The sequence below is a fragment of the Kryptolebias marmoratus genome, linkage group LG18, assembly GCF_001649575.2.
Source record: "Kryptolebias marmoratus isolate JLee-2015 linkage group LG18, ASM164957v2, whole genome shotgun sequence".
Taxonomy (NCBI): Eukaryota; Metazoa; Chordata; class Actinopteri; order Cyprinodontiformes; family Rivulidae; genus Kryptolebias; species Kryptolebias marmoratus.
The window spans coordinates 4,266,493-4,287,684 of NC_051447.1; the positions used below are offsets into that span (position 1 = coordinate 4,266,493).

General features: G+C 42.1%; 2 protein-coding genes and 1 long non-coding RNA gene across 7 annotated transcripts in view; 2 read left to right on the forward strand and 1 right to left on the reverse strand.

Annotated features, from left to right (window-relative positions):
- LOC108247555 (zinc finger protein 2 homolog) overlaps positions 1 to 21,192 on the forward strand; it is a 461,981-nt gene that overhangs the window by 79,649 nt on the left and 361,140 nt on the right. The window lies entirely within an intron of this gene.
- Positions 825 to 20,512, forward strand: niban1a (niban apoptosis regulator 1a). The gene is made up of 14 exons (XM_017435786.3): positions 825 to 976; positions 11,030 to 11,160; positions 11,982 to 12,110; positions 12,200 to 12,314; positions 13,316 to 13,480; positions 14,193 to 14,308; positions 16,021 to 16,125; positions 16,532 to 16,694; positions 16,787 to 16,974; positions 17,072 to 17,218; positions 17,467 to 17,577; positions 18,016 to 18,123; positions 19,011 to 19,122; positions 19,203 to 20,512. The coding sequence occupies exons 1-14, from the start codon at positions 922 to 924 to the stop codon at positions 20,246 to 20,248; spliced, it is 2,691 nt and encodes an 896-aa protein (XP_017291275.1). The 5' UTR covers positions 825 to 921; the 3' UTR covers positions 20,249 to 20,512.
- Positions 16,793 to 18,113, reverse strand: LOC119617943. The gene is made up of 2 exons (XR_005234429.1): positions 17,994 to 18,113; positions 16,793 to 17,239 (listed from the first exon to the last, which is right to left on the reverse strand). It is a non-coding gene; the product is annotated as an uncharacterized LOC119617943 (long non-coding RNA).

Genomic DNA, 21,192 nt, shown 5'->3' on the forward strand with positions numbered 1-21,192 from the left:
TCTCATTGCTGTGATTTTACTTCCTGTTCCCAGCCGTTTCAGACCTGCTTCAGATTTAGAAGAATCTTTTTTTAACCTTTTGGGCTTTAAGTAAAATAGTTTCTGAAACGTATGGAACCCCATTTCTGCTACTTTGAAGAAGAAAAATAATCCTGTAAGTTGTAATTATAAAATATTAAATTTCTGAAATTCTAAGTGATAGTTCTGACTTGGATGATCTTTACTTTTTCTTTCTTCAGAGAGGAACAAAGGGGAAAAAACGAGTTTTGGAAAACTATTGTCCTGCTGTAAAAGTATTTTTTTCATTTGTTAATAAGACGTAAAGACCACAGGTCAGTCAGAAGGTCTGATTCAGCCCCACGCTTTGTTTACATTGAGTGTGGACCCGCATTTTAGAAGTACAAATGAAAACTGCTGGATTAAACATTCAAACCACTACCAGAACCTCTGTGGAGGACATCTGTAAACCTGAAGCTCTCCCACCTGCAGCCTGCTGCTGAAATAACTCCTGTTTATTGTTTCGGACTTCTCAGTGATGCCATGTATGAAGAAGTGGACAACATTTATTTCCCTGGCAGTCAGGAGGATGTAGTTCAGGATAAACTTCTCTGTTAGATTTCATTCTTTGAGTAACTTTAACCTTCAGACCAGGAGGGGGGGCTTTAACTCTTTTAATTTTAGATTTATTGAAACTGATTAAATTAAATAAATAAGCTTCATGTCAGATGATTGTTTTTAAGATCAGGAGCTGATCAGGCTGGTTTCTGTCAAGGCGTCACAGGAGGAGGAGGAGGAGGAGGAGGAGGAGGAGGAGGAGGAAGATGACCACGCCCTCCTCCTCCTCCTGCAGACAGAGGAGACTCAGTCCGGACCTGAGGACTTTAGTCTACCTGTGGATCCTCAGACGCCATCAGAACCACCATGGGGGTCTCCGCGTCCAGCCTGCTGGATGAAGCCAAGTCCAACTACGTCAGAGGTAAGAACCCGACCTGAACTCTGGCGTTCTGAGGTTCGGTTCGGCTCGGCTCGGCTTGGCTCGGTTCGGTTCGGTTTGTTTGGATGCTTTCAGAACAAACTTCCTCCTCTCTCTGCTTCATGCCTGAGTGGATTAAATCGATTAAAGATCGATTAAAGGCGCGTCTTCTTCTTCTTCTTCTTCTTCTTCTTCTTCTTCTGACTGAGTCAGTTCGGAGTTCAGGTGTGGAAACAGCTGATTTTTTTTGGATCAGTACCAGGCGGTTCTGGAACCTGACCCGGACAGGTCCAGGTCCAGGTTCTGCTTCCTGGTTTGAGCCGGGGCCATCAGGTCTCTCCTGCCCTTCCGGTCCGGCAGGAGGGATGGAAAGTGAGAGTGGTGTCTCCTGCTGGGTGTGTCCGACAGACAAAGGCTTTAATGAGCTGCAGGTGCACACAGGTGTTCCTGTAGGGTTACATACAGGTGTTCTTGTAGGGCTCCACAGGTCTTCCTGGGGGTCCACAGGTGTTCCTGAAGGGCTCCACACAGGTGTTCTTGTAGGGCTCCACAGGTCTTCCTGGGGGTCCACAGGTGTTCCTGCATGAGGCTGGACTCTGACACTTTCAGTGAAATCCACATTTCTCTCAGATTCATCAGGAAGTGAAACACATTTATGAGTTAAATCAGTTGCATTTGTTTGTCAGGATTTTGTTCTAACTTTATAGTTTCTGGCTTCGTTGTTGTAATTTATAGAACCACCACAAAGTAAACAACTGCATTGCATTCTGGGTAATGCCCAGTCTTTTTGTGTATTTTTCATTTTCATTCTGGTTCTGTGAAAAGCAGCCTGTTTGCCTTAGAGATTTGTTGCTGTCAGATGGATTAAAAACCTGAAAGGTGAATCCTCCTCAGATGCTGCTTTCAAATGCAGTAGGAAATCAAACAAGTGATCCTTTAAGAACTTAAGACTCAAACTTAAAATAAAGCTGACGCTGCAGGGGTTAATTTTTAATAATCTGAGTTCTGAAGATTCTGTTTAGATTTTTACTTTTTAGAGCAGAACCAAACGGAGCAGAACCCTGGTTATTTTTGGAAAAGCTGAATTAAACCTGGACGATACGTGTGATGAGACGGGTTCTGAAGCTCTTGTTAAGTTCTCAGTGAGCTGAGAAGTCAGAACCTTTCATAAACCGGACATTGGGTTAGAACGTTTCTGGGTCAGTTTCTACAGAATCTTTGCATAAAAGCTGCTAAAAACCAACTCAAACAATCTAATCTGACCTCCTGAGGTGATGTGTTCAGGTGCCCTGGATCGTTAGCTGGATGAGTGATCATGTATTTGTCTGTGTGCGAAGGTTTATCTGTTAGCAAAATATCTAATGAACCACTGGGCAGATTTTAATAAAACTGTTAAAGTAATCATCAGATGAACGTCTACAACTGATTAACTTTTAGAGTTAAACTGGTTCAAGATGGCCGCCACAGCTAATTGAGAATAAAACAACAATGTCCATACAAGTGAATTGTATGGACATTGAGCTGAAATTTGGTGTGGTAGTAGCTGAGAGTCTCTATCTCTCTCTCTCTCTCACACACACACACACACACACACACCCCACACACACACACACACGGGTGGAGGAGACAAAATGAGGTTAAACATGAAAGGAAAGTGCAGACCGATCTGGTTTCAGTCCTCAGAGAAGACTTTAATGATGTTAACGATGTTTTTGTTGCCGTTGACACTCGACTTTTTTGCCTCTGCTGTTGCCATGGTTACATGGCAGTCTCTTATGTTAGCCGTGTGAAAATAAGAGTAAGAAACTGATCCTTTGCCACAGTTTGAAGGTTTTTGGTGCTTTTGTTGACTGAAAAGAGGAAAAAGTCTGTTTTCTGTTTGAGGACGGCAGGAACGGTGTTCTGGTCCCTTCAGGAGCTCAGCTCTGTAAAACCGGGTCAGGGCCTCCAGAACGTGTCCGTCAGTTTTTCCTTCGTCTGTGACTCGGCATCATGTCTCAGAGAGAAAACATTCCTGAGTTCAGCAGAGAAATGACAGAACAGGGCGGGACGCTGCCGTGGTTTCCAGGGTTGGGCTGGATGAGACAATTAATTCTGATTCATGAGTTCACATCAGTCCAGACTTACTGAAGGTCAGAGGAGCAGATTCTTCTCTCCGGACTGACGTGTTTCCAGGTCTGATCAGAGGTTCAGTCTGAACTGAAAGGTTCTGCTGGTTGGTTTGTTCTGGACAGAGGAGATGTTGTGTGTTGAAGGTCATCAGATGCTCCCAAACAGCAACGTTCTCATTGATCTGAAGGGATCCGTCCAATCAGAAACAAGAATCTGACTGAAAACAGCAGCTACATAAATGGTCTGAAAAGCTGAAAGTGAGTCATTGTGGACATTTTATTTAAAGTAGAAAAGTCTGTTGATGCTGATTGTTCAAGCGGAACCAAAGTTCTCCAGATGCAGTTTTAGAAGGAGGCTGCAGGATGCGTGCACGTGCACGTGCAACAGCTGCATCACAGGCTAAACATGCCATCGTTGTTTTGTGTTTGTAGGTTTCAAAAGCTGCGTGTTTCTGTTTTATGGTTTTTCCAGACTTCCTGCTTCTTTAAGCTTTTTATAAAATCTGAACTCTTTGCTGCTGAGCAACAGGCAGGATTTGACTCAAAAGTCAACAAGCTGCAGAAAGAAGAGATGATTCTGATTATTTGGGTCTAAAAGAAACTTTATCTTTAGAACTGTGCATTCTGGTTCTGGTTTTTCTTCTTGTTGAGATTTAACCTGATGACAGATTTAAGAACTTTCAGAAATCTGACATGAAACCCATTAATGTTAAAATCAGATTTCTTCTCATCAGGACTCAGTTCTTCCATCAGTCTGACAGAAAAACAAATCTGAGTGAAACCTGTCATCTGATTAGTCTCTTCAGCTCACTTGGATCATTTTAGTCAGGTTTGATTTGTTTCTTAAATAAATCAGAGGAGAGAAAATGGGCCACACATATTAATGATAGACATTAAAATGTAATAAAAACAATTCAATAATAAATATTTTATGGCAGTTCTTGAGCTCATATTTAGCGGATCTCTTCAATAAATCTGCATTTATTTCCTCTGAGTTTTTATATTTCCTGATCTGAAGCTGTGAGACACATTGTGATGAGAAGAATTATTTATTATTCAAGTCATCCATCTCCAACATCTTTCATATTCATGACTTTTGTTAAAACTCCTCATATTTTAGAAGAAAAACGTGTCTCATCTGCAGCTGTTCAGAGTTTGAACTGTTTCCAGTTGAGATTATCATCGTCTCATTGGGACAGAACAATGACTCACGTTCACTGAGCACCGGTTTCAGATTAGCTGGTTAGAAATAAGAATAATCTGCAGCAGTTGGTGCATTAAATTTACACAAAGAGTTCTTGTGCAGCTAACATATTACAAAATTAATCTTTCCAGAGAATAGACGGAGCCGATACTCACTGAGCGGAACAGAGAATCAAACACAAGTTACACTGAGCCCTGTTAGGAGCTCTAAACTCGGTCCTGTTGGGAGCTCTAAACCCGGTTCTGTTAGGAGCTCTAAACCCGGTTCTGTTAGGAGCTCTAAACCCGGTTCTGTTAGGAGCTCTAAACCCGGTCCCAATAGGAGGTCCGGTCCCGTTAGGAGCTCTAAACTCGGTCCTGTTAGGAGCTCTAAACCCGGTCCTGTTGGGAGCTCTAAACCTGGTTCTGTTAGGAGCTCTAAACCCGGTCCTGTTTATTTAAAACCATAACTGAACTGTCAGAATGATGGAGAACCCAAACATACAAAGTCAACTTTAAGGAAACCAAAATGGCTGCAGAAGCAGGTAATCCTGAAGCAGAAATCTAGGTAACAGACAGAAAGCACTTATTGGGGCACAGCAGAGATACGAACCCCAGATGTAACCCACAGACGGTAAATTGGTTCCTTCACATAGAAAGTAAGGTTTGTTTCTGTAAATTGGTGTTTTTGCTGCTGTTCTTTACGCTCCGTCACTCGGCCTCCAGCTGCAGCATTACACCACTGCTCAGACATCCAGCCGCGCCGAGAAAAACTGTGGGAAACAAACGCTTCGCTCCCAACAAAGAGAGGAAACTGCAGCTCAGACTCTCAGCTGGAAACCCACCTGTTGTTCAGTCCTGACGAAGTTTACTGTCAAACAGAAACCAGGAGAAAGCTCACTGGATGAGCAACCGCATCGGGCAAAAACATTTCCACTCCCTTCTCAAATTCATCTCATATAAGTGAAAGTAGCTCTCTTTAAAGGAATGCATATCGCCCGCCACCATGAGTGCCAAACTTTTAAACAAAGAAAGAGAACCTGGAGAGGTGGAGGGATGAAAGTCAGCCGTAGGAAGACAGTACCTGTGTGTGAATGAGAGGGAGGTGGAACAGTGAGGCTACAAGGTCAGAGGTCACAAAGATGCAGGACTTCATCTGTCCAGGAGAACAGGGAGTGTTTTAAGGAGGTGAAGAAGAGAGTCCAGGTAGGACGGAGCGAATGGAGAAAAATTTCAGGAGTGATCTGTGACAGAAGGGTCAAAGGAAAGCTTTACAGACAGTGGTGAGAGCAGCCATGTTTGGTTTGAAGACAGAACTGGAAGTGACAGAGCTGAAGATGTTGAGGGGGGGGGGGACGATGGACAGGATTAGGAATGAGGTCATCAGAGGTACAGCACAGGTTGAAGGACTGGTAGATAAAGTAAGAGAGGCCAGACTGAGATGGTTTGGACATGTGCAGAGGAGGGACAGTGGGTATATTGGTAGAAGGCTGTTAGAGACAAAGAGGACATATATGGATGCAGTTAGAGAGGACATGGAGGGAGTTGAAGTGAGGACAGAGTTAGATGGAGGAGGACTCGCTGTGGAGACCCCTGAAAAGAGAACAGCTGGAATAATAATAATAATAATAATAATAATAATAAAGACTAGAAACCTGGAGAGGGTTTTCTTAAGTTCTCGTCTTCGTGCAGCTTGTTGTCAGATGAAACATGAAGACCGTGTCTAAAATGTTGAGGTGTTTAAAACCTGAAGTCACTCATGTTTGATGAACGCTGGAGTCAAACAGGTTCTGCAGCTCGGAGAATTGGTTTAATTGTTTACGCCCATCTGAAGCATCTTCTGGGGCTTAATAGCTGGGTGTGTAAATAAAAAGACTTTAAAAGTCACAGAAATCCCATCAGAGCAGTGAAAGCTGTCAGATTACAGGCAGCTACTTTATTTCTCAGACTCTCGGATTAAAATACAACTTTTGTTTTTTCACCAAGACTTAAATTTATAAAAATGTTTTCATGGATTGTGCATCATCAGGGTCTTAATACGTTAAGAAATCAGACTTCTTTATGTGCAGTTTTACAGTTTAACTGCTGCATTTCAAGGATTTGAGTAAGTTTTAAATCATTTTAAAGATATTTCTTTGTGTTTTTGATCATAAAGATGTAAAATTGGGTGATTCTGCTGCAGGAAAACTGAGTCAAAAACAGATTTAATTCTAGATAATGAATCTTTTTGTGGTAACGATTGGCACACAGACACTCTTGTCCTCTTTGTGTCTCCACTCAGTCTTTGTTCCACATTTTTTTGTCTGTCCCGCAGTGACGTGTTGTGTGTCCCGCAGGCATTTCCTAATTCATGACACAAACTTTTCTGTGGACTTCAGGCCCAATAAGCTTAAAGTCACTAATATTAACTCTAAAGGCGACAAAGCAAACACACCAAAGTAATGTTTTTGCTTTTCTGTGGGTTTCTTTGCCTGTTAGCAGAAGATCCCATGAACCAGTGAAACTCTCAGAAAGAGACCTCATTAATGAGTCAGACCCATTCAAGATGGCCACCGCAGGTTTTCAACCTTTGCAAACACAACAACGGCTGCAGCTCAGTCAGTTTTCCAGGTGTTGAGCTTTGGAGTGGTAGTAGCTGAGAGTCATACTTTAAGCACTAACAGAGCTTTGACTAAATTGAATTTAACGCTCCCCCTCTCAACCTCAGGTGATCTTATTCTGAAACTCTGGGCGATTTGAGTTTCCTTCTTTAATCTGAGGAAACCTTTTGTCCTCTGAAAGTTGATCGCTGACGTCAGGAGGCGTTTGTGCCGCAGAGCTGAGGTTCTGCTGAATAAACCAGTTTAAATTCTGGCCCCGCTGTGGAAACTTCCATTTCTGTGTTGTTTACATGTTCGTCTGTGTGCGAGAACACGTCTAACGTGCGCTGACATGTCGACACATCACACACACAGACTTTCTCTCTCTGTTTCTGACTGTTAACTCTGACGGATCCAGTTCCTGCAGCTCCTTTTTAAATCAGCTGCTTCTTGTGTTTGGGATTAACTTGATTTAGTTAAGTTAGGACTTTTTCAACTTTACAGCAGACAGTGGAAACTCCATACTTCATAAAACACTGATTAATATAAAAAGTCCAACTGAAAACAGCTTTAAAGTCGGATTAAAGCAGGTCAGGACGGAACAACACTTCAGTCAGGGAAACGGGGCTGACTAAGAGAAATAAAGACACGTTTCTGTTTTTTATTTCCAATAAATTAAAGACTTGGCATTCCTTGAAGTTGTAAACGAGGATTTAATCAAACCTTGAAAGTAACAAGATTAAAAGCATTAATATCTGGCTTCACCTTTGATTTAAAAACTGGTGATAAATCTGAGACGTGGCGGGATAAGTTTCACATGAAGAGGGAAACATTTCACCTCTAATCTCGTTCCTTTCGAGCTCCACAGCTGAACTAAATGATCTGCAGGAGGATTCAAACTTCTGCAGGAACGTTGTTTTTATGGACGGACGTCCTCCTCCACTTTATTAATCTTTATGCTCCAAACTTCTGGTCAGTCAGGTGGTGGAACATCATCCACACGGTGAAGATGCTGAAGGTGACGTCAAAGATGAATCATCTCTATGATAATTATTAAAGTTTTATTGTGAAACCGGGAGGAGCATCAGAGAGAGAACTGGAACATACAGTCCTCTGCCTACAAATTCAGGCTTTATTACAATTTAGACTGGGCTTTTCTGGAAACTAAACTCCACGGTTTAAGATTTTCTAAACTGTTTCCTTTGAGGTTTCACGTTAAAGGTTTGTTTTCAGAATCATGAAGTTTTAGATGTTTTTTTAAACTTCCTCCTGGTTGAGATTAAAGTCTTGGTTTAACTTTCTGCCCTCGGACAGTATTTGGTGTTTAAGGTGGAGGAGCAGGTTTGTCTGGTGATGAGCTCATGTTTCACATACCTTCATACTTTCAGTTTAAGGACAAACTCTGGTCCAACCTGCTGCAAAACATTACAGATAAAACATCCTTCTTTCTGCAGTCTACTGTTAAATTAAAGCAGATCGTCTGTCTGCTTTTAAACAAAAAGGGATTAATTTGTTTGCACGCGGCTGGCTCCTTTTATTTTGTCTGCAGGTGCAGCTCATGTTTCAGGTGAACCAGGTGGAGCCTCCTCCCGTCTCAGATATTCCTGCGTGGTTTCTAACCAGCGAACCAACAACTGAGACCTGTTGCTTCGACACAAAACAGAGACGGAGGTTTTATATCTGTGTCCAAAACACTCAGAGGTGGAGGAGGGTTTTTCCACAGCTGCTTTATTCATTAAGACACAAAACTCTGAGTTTTTAAAGAACAGAGATCTGCATAAAAACCTGATTCAGTCGAGTCGAGTCCCAGGTCAAAGATATGCGAGACCTGAGTCCTAAACAAGTCCTTAAACCAAATAAATGCTTTTAGTTAAGTTTAAATAAAAACTGCTGCTGCAGCAGATGTCTGCAGGTGAGCTCGTATGGCTGCTGCAGGTAGCTGCATGTTGAAACAGGTCAGAGGTCAGCGTTCATCAGGAGTCGGGGCGTCTGACCGACCTGTTCGAATCTGTTGGAAAATCCACCAGAAGAGACGAGAAAGAGAATAAATCAGTGATTAGAGATACAAATCCTCTGTTATTTGGATTATTTCAAGTTTCTTTTTTGTCTCATTGTAGTTATAGGTGATAAAACATTTAATTAGGACTTTGATGATGATTATTTTCTCTGTTTTGTGCCTTTTTGTCTCTCAAACTCACATCATGCCTCTGAAATAGTTGATCTGACTCTAAAATCTCAGAGCTCCTGCAGATCAGAGTGTAAAAACAACCAAAAAGTGTAATTTTCTGAATCAAACGGGTGGGAAAGTGGTTCCATTAATGTTGCTTTTCGACTCTTTGTTTAATTCTCTTTGCAGTCTGTGCAGAATATTAACTTTTTACTGCCGGAGGAGATGAGCAGAGACGGTGAAGTCTTTAATCAGTCTTTATTGAGTTTCTAAATATTTTTAAATTCAAATTTTCTACCTGAACTTGGGAGAAAACTGGAAATCTTTCAGCCCTTTTTAATAACCGTTTTTTCCTTATTCAGATTAAAACAGCCACCTACTAGTAAAGATGTCACGCTAAAACTGTGATAAACTTGTTACACAAAGAAATTATGAATATGTAAATTTCTTTTCCCTCCCAAATCGGCTAAAATGGAAAAAATAACGATGGAGAAAACTCTTAATGTTGTTAATTTACTCACACAGAGATTATCATTAGTTGACTCTTCAGTTTCAGGAGACGAGTCAAAAATGTTCCTCTGAAGGTGAACCTTTATTTTCAGCTGTAGGTCAGTGTTTTGCACCTTTATTTCATATTTACTCTGTGTTTTTTTTTACACACATGGCTAAAATGTCAAATCTTGGATCATAGCTTATAAATGGCAAATTGTCTCTTTAAATAAACTAATAAAATTAGTTCTTATAGATCTTATAAATGGAGCCCATCAGTTCAGACGCGTTTATCTGCAACGTTTGATGGAAATAAAAGCGTTTAAAACCACAAACACTGATTTAATGATCTCCTCAGGCGTGCAGCGACACAAAATAAAAAGTAAAGTAATCTTTATCGCCGAGCTAAATGTGTTTGGATCAGAGTCTGACCTGGTTTAACCGGAACAAACTGAAATCTGAGAGCTTCTCTGGATGAGCAGCCAGCAGGTAGAAGTTTGACCCAAAACAAAATAAAAACTGCACAGACAGAAGAGACTAAAACTCCATAAAATAATGCAGATCGCCCGCTGTCTTTCAGGTAATTGTTAGGGATGACTCTCAGCTACTACCACACCATAATTTAGCTCAATATCTGTAAAAAAGGCTGACTTAGAGCCATTGTTGTGCTTGCTAGGGTTGATTTAGTTCTGATCAGTAAAGAAATGATGAATACTGTTAATCTGACACAATTTAACTGTTTAACCTAATATCTATCATCTAAGTTTAATGTCCCAATGACATCATAACTTCTGTTTTGAGTTCTTTGAGTTCTTTGTATGTCTGACCTGGAAACCTGCTTTCTGAGCTCCGGATGGGAAACTCAGCTGATTCAGACTCGTGCCGACACGTTTCACTCCTTCACTTTTCTGACACAAGAGTGGAATTTTACAGACAATTTTCAGGAGAAGGATGATCTTTAACCTACTCCTTCCTGGATCCGAAGGGTTGGGAGGAGACGATTGATGGAGCAGATTTATTTAAAGAAAAAGTTTAATAAAAATCTCCATCATTTTTGATTTGGCTTTTCACCTTTGGAGCTGATGAAATATTAGATGTGTAAATTATAAAACACAAAAAAGCTTTTCTAGTTTGCAATAAATGATCTGAGTCAACTTCATTTTAATAAATATTAAAACCCATGGAGCTCTAAACGGGATCGGGTTTAGAGCTTTTAACGGGACAGGGTTTAGAGACCTAACCCGGTCCCGTTTGGAGCTCTAAACCCGGTCCTCTTTGGAGCTCTCTCATTGACTTCCATTGCATCTGAGCTTCCAAACAGGAAGTGAAGGCTCTTTTTAACTCTTTATATCTCCTCCATCAACCTGAACCTGTGAGACCATCAGAACCTTTTGCTGCTCACGGGTCAAAGATGATTTTCTTTTCCTGATCTACAGTTTGTGTTTGTCAGACTATCAGCCCCTCTCCTCTGAAATATTGGCTCCTTTTTCAGCTGAATAAAATCACTCTGATGTTTTTCTGTGTGCAGGTGAGGCCGAGGCTGAGCTGAAGGCGTTCAGTCTGTACTACAGGAAGCAGTTCTCTGTGGCTCGGTTCTCTCAGCTGGAAGATGAACTGGAGCAGAACAAGCAGAAGATCTCACAGCTGCTCAAACAGAAGGTAACAGAATAAAGGAATAAAGCCGCCGAGCGTCATCCAGCTGAGTCCCATCATAACGAGTGTCAGCACTTAACAAGGAAAACTTAATGAGATGATCTGAGAGGCACTTCCTCTGAAAGCTCTGATGGAAAACAAGAGATCAATAAATCCAGAGGAATGAATAAATAATGAACAGATTTTATACAACATGTTGGGATTGACTTAGTCCAAATTAAGGAGATCCATCAGGAGCTGACAGCTTGTTGGTCGTTAACAGTAAAATATAAAAGATTCTATGTTCAGTTTATTTAAATCATAGTTTTATTGTGAAATTGGCCAATATTTCATCATGTTACACCTGGAGTTCAGGTTGGGACATTTTCATTCTTAACTGAATGATTTTTACAGGATTTCTCAAACAATTAGCTCCTTTTATTAATTCTGCAGAAAGTTTTAGTTTCTTGATAATGTAGGATGTTCTGTCATCAATATTCAAGACATTAAAACAAACATCTGATCTTCAAATGAGGTAAATCTGTCCTTTGTGAAGGAACTGAACCAAAATGTGAACACTGGGTCCAGCTCCTGACCCAGCAGAACCTCCTCCAGCAGCAGAACTCTCAGTGGTTTCCTGTTTGTCTCTCATGGTTGTGGAGGAGTTGTGGCCCACTCTTCTTTCCAGCGTTGCTTCAGCTCATTGGTTTCTGCTCAGCTCTCTGAGGTTGAGTCAGGTTGAGGTTCTGGACTCTGACTGGACCGTTCTGTTGTAGATTAGCTGCTGTGTTTTGTACTTTCCCCTCACCAGCATGTCTTCTTTACCTCTCCTCCTCCTCCTTCATCAGGGGCCTCCAGAGGAGGGTGAAGTTCTGTACGAGGAGGGGGTCTTTTACTTTGACGACACCAGGAAGTGGAGGGAGCGGTACGTGGTGGTGAGAGCCAACTACTGCCTGGAGTGTCACGACAGCTTGCAGGTAAACATGAAGCTGCCATCTGATGATTAAAGCTAATCAGAATAAGACGTTCACTGACCTGAAAACCTTTCTCTCTCTCCTGCCTTCAGACCTTTATTAAAGGAGTTCCTCCGCGGGACAAACTGCTGCCTACAGGGGGCACTGTTCTGACCGCAGAGGAGGCGTACATGGCCATGGTGGACAGGTGTTTCCCCGATGACAGCAGTGAGTTCCGGTTTAGCTGTTTGTCTGTTGCAGACAGAAGGAGATGACTGCAACATTTAGTTTTTGAGCCGTAGTTCAATATGTACAGGTGTATTAACCTGCATTTATCAGAGCATACAGGTATTTCCACACGTCAGCCTCTGTTACCTGCTGTTTACAAAACAGTGTTTCAGATTTATGTGACGCATTTTGATAACCCCAACAGTTTGTACGTCGATGACGCTCCGCTGATAAAACCCCTCAGATCCCATAAGGTAGCTGCTCTGCTCTCAGGAGCAGGCTTCATCCGTTTTGTGGGAAACTAAACAAATACTTTGGAAACAGTTTGGCTCAGAGCCTGTTCCAACCTGCCGGGATGCAGCTACCAGCTAATCGTTCCCCCTCACCCCGTCCCATTCTTAAGAAATCAGTGATGATCTGATAAAATTTCCTCAGAGGTTAACCAAAAAGGGGTTTAATCAAGAATGAATTAGCTAATTGTGACATAAAGAAATGTCTGTTTTCATGTGATGGTTTCCACTTGGCGATCCAGGGCAGATCGTTTCTGATTCTTTCCACAGAAGTCAGCAAATCAACAAACCAAAGAGAAAAAAAACACCTTGTAGCTGTCATTTTCATGTGTGGGAGTGAGGCTGGCAGGAAAAACAGAATCTGTTTCAGACGTTTGTCTGGCTGAAAGTTTTCCTGGAGGATTTGAATTTAACTGGACGGAGCTCAGAACCTCATCTGGACTGGTTCTGAAGACAAACACCAGCAGCTGCAGCAGCCTGAAGAGATTTTCAGCCCAGTGACACATTAAAGCTGCTTTTTGTCAACATGTTTGTGTGTAAAAATGTTGGTTTGTTGTGTTAACAGTTTAAAGAATAACCTGAACTTTCTGAGTAACGATGAGTTACTGAGGGAAACAAACCAGTTTTCAGATTGTTTCTGCAGCTTTAAGGAAACGCCACAAACCTCATCATGAATTTCTGCAGACGTCTTCAACCTCCTTCCTGTTTCAGGTGTGAAGGAGGACTTCGCTCCGCCTCTGTCCGGGATGCCAGGACAGTTTCCTGTTTACCTGCGCCTGCCGTACAGGAGGGACTCCTACTTTTGCTTCAGACAGCAGGCCAAGCAGGCCACCTTCATCTCCTTCCTGTCGGACTGCATCCGACACCAGAACCAGGGTAGGCAGACGAGCACGCACACGAGAACGCAGACGGTTTACATGACAGCAGAGAAATAGCAGCTGGCCTCTAAGGTCAACAGAGTGGAAAATAAGACAGCTGACATTTGCAAAAACACTCAGATTCAGTGGAACTTGTTTTAACACTAAACTGATTTATCTATTTTTTTTCAGCACCTTTCATTGGAAAAAAAAGTCAAAGTTGTGAAATATTAAATTGCAGAAACATTTGCAAAACTTGGACTGAAACCCAGAGAAATCAGATGAACAGAAAATGAATTTGAATAAGTTTATTGCTCTAAAGTTTCAGTTTTAGTTTTTACTTATTTGACTGAACTCTCACCCACAAAAAAGAAAACCTTTGTAAACCTCCTGCTTCTCCTGCTCAGGTGAACTAACCTGCAGGAGTTTAGTTCAGGTTGTTTGTTAACTAACTCTTCCTCCAGAATGTAAAGTTTTCTCAGAAGTTGAAGGAAAGTTAATGTTTGACATCAGGAGTTGTGTAGAATTCCCTCCAGCAGAGAGGCTGGGGTTCATATCCTACATTTAGGCTTTGCAGCCTCAGGTGAACTGGATCGCAGACGGTTTCCATGGAAACAGGCTCGCCTCAGCATCTCTGAGAGCAGAAACGTTTTAATCATGTCGCTGTTTACCGCTGCTGATAAACGGGCCGACAGGCTTGTAACCGAGCTTCTTCCTCCGCTGTCTGTCAGACTTCCTGAAGAAGAAGACGTGTGAAGTTCAGGCCTTCCTCAAAGCCATCCAGCTCTACCGACAGGACCAAGGCAAATACAAGGCGTGGGACATGCTGATAGGGAGCGACGTCAGGGTACGTCCTCGTCCCAACATGTCGGTTTGTTTGTTTTTGGATCAGATGGAAACAAACCTCATAAGACCCCATCAGTTATGGTTGTTTTTAATGTTTTTGGGTTCTTTTTCTGCCTAAAAGGTCTGAAAGTTTCAGATGATCATACTTTATAAAAAAAATTCTGAAGACTATATTTAATGTGCCAACAGGTTTTACCCATCAGGACCCAATAAATCTGATCTGGTCTTTACTGGTTTATTTTTGTTAAATAAATAACGACACACTGGAACCTGAGTGTTTTTGTAGGAACCAGTAAAGACCGGATCAGACTTATATTAAACTCTAATTTGAATGGACCTTCTCTCTGAGACGACACGAACTCAAACAAACTTTTGATGCAAACTTTGTTCTCATTTGACTTTTCTTATTCTGATCCAGGTTTCTGTCTCAGCGATCATAAACAGGTTTATTAAATTCAAATCTAAAAAATGTTTTATTTGCTGGTCATTCTGTAATAATTGAATCAATGGCTGCTTCAATACAAAACATATGGGTTCAGAGAAGTTTTGTTCTATTTTTTTAAGGAAAGCAGTAATTATTTTAGTTTTTCTGCCCATTTTAAGAATGTTTTTCTTCCTTTTTACCAAAAGCAGCAGGACAGAAACTGAAGCGTTCACTTCCAAACTTTTATTGTAGATCATTAATTTTCCATTAGTTCTGTTTATATGAATGAATTTAAACTTGAAGTCTTTGTGTTTAGTGCTGCTGTTCAGAGACAAAGGGAAAAGACAAACCTGTCCTGTTTACAGCAGATTTGCATGACGGATCCATGGAGGGAGTGCTCAGCTCATTATTTGCATCTTATTTTTTTAAACCTCCTCCAGTGATTTCTCCCTCATCCTGCTTGGTTTTAACTTCACCTCAGGTTCTTCCTGCCGTTTTTGTCCGAATCTGGTCACAGGTCGAGTCTTGAAACGCCTCATTGTTTTCCTCTTGTGTTTGTGTGAAACAACATTGAAGGAAGTTTGTTCTGGCTGCAGGAAAGTGAGGTCATCGCTCTGCAATGCTGCTCACCGTTCAACTCACACACTTCCTGCTGGAGTAAAAAAACACGTGGGAGTTCACATTTCTTTGGCTAATAGTTTTCATACAACACACATCAGAGCTGAGTAATGACGGTTTTACAGCCACACCTGCAGAATCAGTCAGTGACACAACATTCAGTCATTTACCAAAGGCAAGGATGAGTAAAGCTGCTTGGCTTTCATTTGATTCGTCTCAACCAGATCTTTGACTATTGATGAACTATTTTATTGTTATCTTATTGTTTGTGTAACTTTCCTTCTCCTGCTGTTAGTCTACTCTCTTCTTCTGGTCCAGTTTTTCAACGTTTGCGTCACAAACTCGTTAGTGTTTCTGCCACAAGAGGGCAGTCAGGCGCAGAATAAAAACTTAAAAAATGTATTAAACCCAGAAACAAACTAATGAGCAAAGGTTTAAGGACATCAGTATCTTACCTGTTGTAGGAAGCTCTCTGAATATAAAAAAAACCCCACTTCAAAATGGCTGTAAACTCACTTATGTAAGAAGACATTTTAATCCAACTGAAATAAATAAAATGAAGAGTGTTTAAGTTGATAATGACTAAATCGCCCCGAGGTGTTCAGAGTTTAAATGAACTGCAGATGAATGAGCACCATTAACTCGTGTTTTTTTTTTTTGTGTGTGTTCAGGTGATGGCCAACCTGGTGATGGAGAAACTGCTGCCGTCGCTGGAGAAAGAGATGCTGCCTCGACTCAAAGCCAAGAAAACTGACAGGAAGAGGGTTTGGTTCGCCGTGAGTCGCCTCAAACAAAACAGAAATCACTTTTAGGCTCTGCCCACACCGATACGGATAGTTTTTGCACCTCCTGCTCACATACAAACTGAATTTTTAATGGGGAAAAATGGTTGAAGTTCCTCTGTCACCATCCTGATCCTGTCTTTGTCAAACTTTAAACATTTCAGCACATTTACCAACTGAGAGGAAACTTAATGGTGTTAAAAGGAAAAAAACCTCCAATTATTCTTGGAGAATTCAAGCTAAGAGTGCTTTTGTAGTTTGCTGTGGTTGATGTGGGATTTCTGAGAAAGATATTAGTTTAGAAAACATTTGGAGTTGTGTAAACAAAGCTTTTAATTATTAATTCACACTCCAGGCTGTTTCCTGTTAGTCAGCTGGTTCTGGTTCTGATTGTTCTCAGATAATGGAGGATGCGTACATCGTGGTCCAGGAGCATCTGTTGGAAGGACTGTCGGCGCTGAAGGAGGACTGCAGGACGACGGTCCGGCAGCAGGAGGTTCTGATTCACTCCGAAATGGGTCAGATCCTGAACACGAGGCGGCAGCTGGAGGAGAAGATCCGAGGTACCAGCAATGGGCAGCAAGCAGTTGTCCGAGTCCGAAGTGAAGCTGCAGGTTCTGTTCTGATGAGTCGTTTGTTTTGGGTTTTTTTCCAGCGAAAGTCTCGGAGGACGCAGAGAAGCTCTGCTCAGAGTCCGTTCAGCCGTACCTGGGCTCGGTTCTGGAGGAAATGATGGAACCGATCAGCTCTGGTTTCATGGAGGGGCGGCAGCTGAGCGAAACAAAGATGACCCAGGCGTGTCAGGAAGTCCTGCAGGGAGCCACATACGAGCAGCTGAAAAAGGTCTGTTCCCCCCCTGCAGCAGAGACGATAACCTGTTCCTTTAAAAAGGAAAAACTCTCCTCCTTAAATAATTTAATTTGTTTTAAATGACTCTCAGGTTCTGGCTGAGATGGCGAGACCCAACCTGCTGAGCTGCTACCAGAAGATCAGCTCCCTGCAGGACAACCTGAAGTGTCTGCAGGAGAGATTCAGCTTCTCCAACATGAGCGGAGTGATCCACAGCGCTCAGATCGACCTGCAGCAGGTACCGAGGCTCCGAGAGGCTCTGAGGATGCAGCAGTTCATTCAGTTTTCCTCCAAATAAAACAAACACTCTGTTATTAAACTACAAGTTTATATAAAGTTGAAACCTTCCACACAAATTACAGCAGGAAGGGTTAAACATTTTAACCTGATATTTACCCAAATATCAAAACTCCAGGTTTTAAGTTGTATCTGAAGTGTTAAATCTGATCTGATCTCCTCCTTTGTGCCTTTTTTATTTTGTTTTAGCTGATAGAAAATGCAGCATACACGTTTGAGCTGCTGCTCTGCAAAGCTGTGGAGGAAAACCCTGAAAACGCCGCCTCTGCCACTGAAAAGGCCAAACACCGAGTGCTGAAGGTCAGTTTGTCCGAAAATGACCAAAAATTTAATAAAATAATTCAACACAGACGACATGCATGCCTTTTGGCCTCATGCTTTTGTTAAAAACTGATTTCAGCTGTTTCTAAAAGAATCCAGATGTTTATTTTCCTACTTATATAAAACAAAAGTTTAACTTTAACATTACTTATTTTTTCTTGAACTGATTGTGTAAAAACTGACTCAGTTTCCCTGTTTAAACTCGGGTGGCTTCACTTTGGGTCATTAAAATTCTTCTGCAGAACAAAATAATGACTCCGGACAGATGAACCGACAGTTACACATGTTCCTGTAGTGAAACAGTTTTCCAACAGTTCGGTGGGGATCCTGAAGGCCTCGTTTTCACACAGTCTCTGAAAACTAAAGTGTGTTGATGTCCCGATGCACTGGCTGACCTTTGACCTCATCTTCCTGCAGCAATACAACTACGACAGCAGCACGGTGAGGAAGAGGATCTTCCAGGACGCTCTCGTTTCCGTCACTCTGCCCTTCATCAAGAAGAACCTGGCTCCAACCTGCAGAAAGGTCAGAATTGTTGTTATAAATCTGTTTTGGGCGACTTGTGTTCAGACCTCTGAAGGTGGTTTTAAGCCGCCCCATCACTATGGGAACCAAACCTGTGTGTATCCCCCCTGAACTCTGTCCCCAGAATTCCCATAAAATCAAATCTGGACACAGGAAGCCTGCAGGACTGATGTGCATTCATGAGCTCAAACAGTTTACACATGTTTTACAGATTTATAATCCTGCTTACAGATGGTTCTGCTCTGGAACGATGAGTCACGGTGAAATCATGTGTGCAGCTCAGCCTGTCGTGAAAAGTGGAGACTAAACTCAGCAAATAAAAGTCACAAGTTTTAAAACTGACTTCAGCTGGTTAAAAAAAAACAAAACATCCTTTCTGCTTTTTAGTGACACAGAAATGTTGAAATTCCAGATCCAGTCCTCATTTCTTGCTTGCAAGAAGTCAATCATCATTTATTTCCGGCTAAGTTATAAATTCAGGCGGTCTTGATCAATATTTGTTCAGGTACAACGTTGACACTGAACAAAAAAAGCAGCCAAGTTTCATAACAACAGCAACTCTGGAGAACTGTTGGTGAAGACGACTTTAAAATCTTATATTTGAGTTGTTAAAGCTAAAAGACAGAAACAGAGGCAGTCATGACACCCATCTCCTTTGAATGAGCTGAATGCCCACAAATGTAAAGAAAACTGTAAGAATGCTGACTCAGCGTTCAAACAATGTGAGCTGACTCAGCAGTTTTTATAAATATCCTTTTAGGTGTTTGTTTATACAAACAGCAGACTTGACCTACATGGCCTTCAAGCTTTAAAAATAAATACATTCTTAGTTTTTAAACCCTAAAACCTTCTGATTAAAGTGCAACTTCTGTGTTTGTGTTCGCCAGGAGCTTCAGGGTCTTGAGCAGATGATTTTCTCCGACCACTCCAACTTCATTCATGTTGAGAACGTTTATGAGAACATCCTCCTGGACATCCTGGATAAGGAGGCTTCTAAAGGTACAAAAAGATGTTCTAATGATGACATCAGATGTTCTCCTCTCACGAGCCGAAGTTAACACTTCCTGTTTGTCCTGCAGTGGTGAGCGAAGCGGCCAGCCTCCGTAAACACAACCTGTTCATCAACAACAGCCACTCCAGCCTCTCCTCCCCGCCCAGCAGCCCCTCCTTGGTTCTGGCCTCCCCCGTTAAAACCGCCTCCGAGGCCCTGCCTCCGTCTCCTCTGGTGGTCAACGGTCTGCCGCCCAGCCTCCAGAGGGAACAGCGGCAGGAGAAGGAAGAGCTGCAGAGCAAAGCCACGACCGACGCGTCTGTGATCGAGACACTGCTGGGGAGGGCTAAACAAAAAGAAGAGGGAGCTAAGGTTTGTCTGGAGGCAGAGGTACCAGCGGCCAAAGCTGGAGAAACTGTGAAGGAAGAGGCGGGCACCACAGAAGAGACGGAAACCAACAGAGCCAAGATGCAGGAGACGGTTTCTGTCCAAACTGAAGAAACTCAGACGGAAGCTGAGCCTGAAATCCATCTAAAAGAAGCAGAAATCCCGTTGTCACAAACTGCCCCCACGGAAGGAGAGAGTATGAAGTCAGAAGCTCCTGATCCAAGAAAGGAACCTGTGAACCCTTCAGGAGAGGATCCCCAGCCTGAGGACACGCCACAGAGCTCAGAGGTCAAGTTAGAGACGCCCTCTGGTGGTGAGGAGGCTGCAGCGATCTGCATCAAGCTGAAGGAGGCTGCAGAATCCATTACGGCCTCAGACCCCAACTCTCTGGACGTGTCGGTGGGAAGTGACTCCCCTCACTCAGACCTGGAGTCCACAGGAGACGTCTCGAGCAGCTCCGATTTCTTAGAGGTTGCTCAGTCCCCCAAGAGCTCAGAGGAGATGGGTGAGGACAAAGCTGCAGGTGAAGAAGAACCAACCGTGGTCCAGATGGAGGGAGGGAGCAGCGTTGGAGACGTCGAAGCCAGTGCCGATGTGAAGGTGGAGACTCCAGCTTCGGTGGATGACCCCACGCCTTCTCCACCCTCTGAAACCCGGCCCCCGGACTGCATCAAGGAGATCCGAGACCTGGTGGTGGAGGTGTTCGAGGTGGAACAACCGCTTCATCGTTACCCCAAAGAAGAGTGAGAAGAGGAGGAGGTTCTGCGGGTCATCTCCAGAATTTATCAGCAGCTGCTTTTAGAGACAGAACTGCATAAAACTGGAACGCTTTGGAGAACGTTTTAAACCAAATATGCATGAAATTAGATTAACTTATTTATAGCTAACTACCTATCAGCTGCTTTAATCCAAGTCACTAACTTCTACAGTTTTAAACAGTTCTTTTAGAAAACAGAAGTTTTATTTTGGGAATTGTGTTAAGTTTTAGTAAAAAATGATTCAAATTCCGGAGTGTTTGTTTTTCTTTCTGAGAAATCAACTTTAGCTCATCCTAACAAGAAATTCAGAAAAAGATTTTTTTTTTTAAATTTAGACTTCCATTTAGTTTTTGGGACAAATCTGTGATTTAGAAACAAAACCAGCAGCTGAATGGTGTTATTAAATTATTATACTTTATTATTATTATACTTTGCCAAATAATCAAATCACACTTTATCTGCATTCACCATTTTAGATTACAATAATAGCCTTTCTTACCAGTCAGAATTAAATTAAAGATCTTTACAATCACATTTTCACAAGTAGAAACAACAGTTTAAGATGGTTTTAAATCTAATAAAATATCCATAAATCCCTAAAACGTTAAAGTGATTAACCTAACATTTAATGGTCAGAGTGTATTGCAGATATTATCTGATGAAAATTTTTTTTTTTGATGTCGCCTGCTCTGTTATTTTGAGTTCTGATACTCCAGGGTCTGAGTATGGCTGCCGGTTAAACGTTCATCACAGTCATTCCTCAGTTCAATAGTCGCTCTTCACCGAGCCCAGCTGAGCAGCGGGGCAGCCATGTGTTGTACCTCGTTCCTCTCCTTCAGGGAACAGTAGTTATATGCATAACATTACGTTCCCTTTCAGTCGATTCACTCGGTACAACATATGTACTATGGGACATATATAAACGCCCCGCAG

Bases quoted from the DNA above. Each gene is read 5' to 3' on its own strand.
- niban1a (XM_017435786.3), top strand. From the start codon at position 922: ATGGGGGTCTCCGCGTCCAGCCTGCTGGATGAAGCCAAGTCCAACTAC. The intron at 16,975-17,071 runs GTCTGTTCCCCC...AATGACTCTCAG, and splicing joins CATACGAGCAGCTGAAAAAG to GTTCTGGCTGAGATGGCGAG. The intron at 19,123-19,202 runs GTACAAAAAGAT...TTTGTCCTGCAG, and splicing joins GGATAAGGAGGCTTCTAAAG to TGGTGAGCGAAGCGGCCAGC.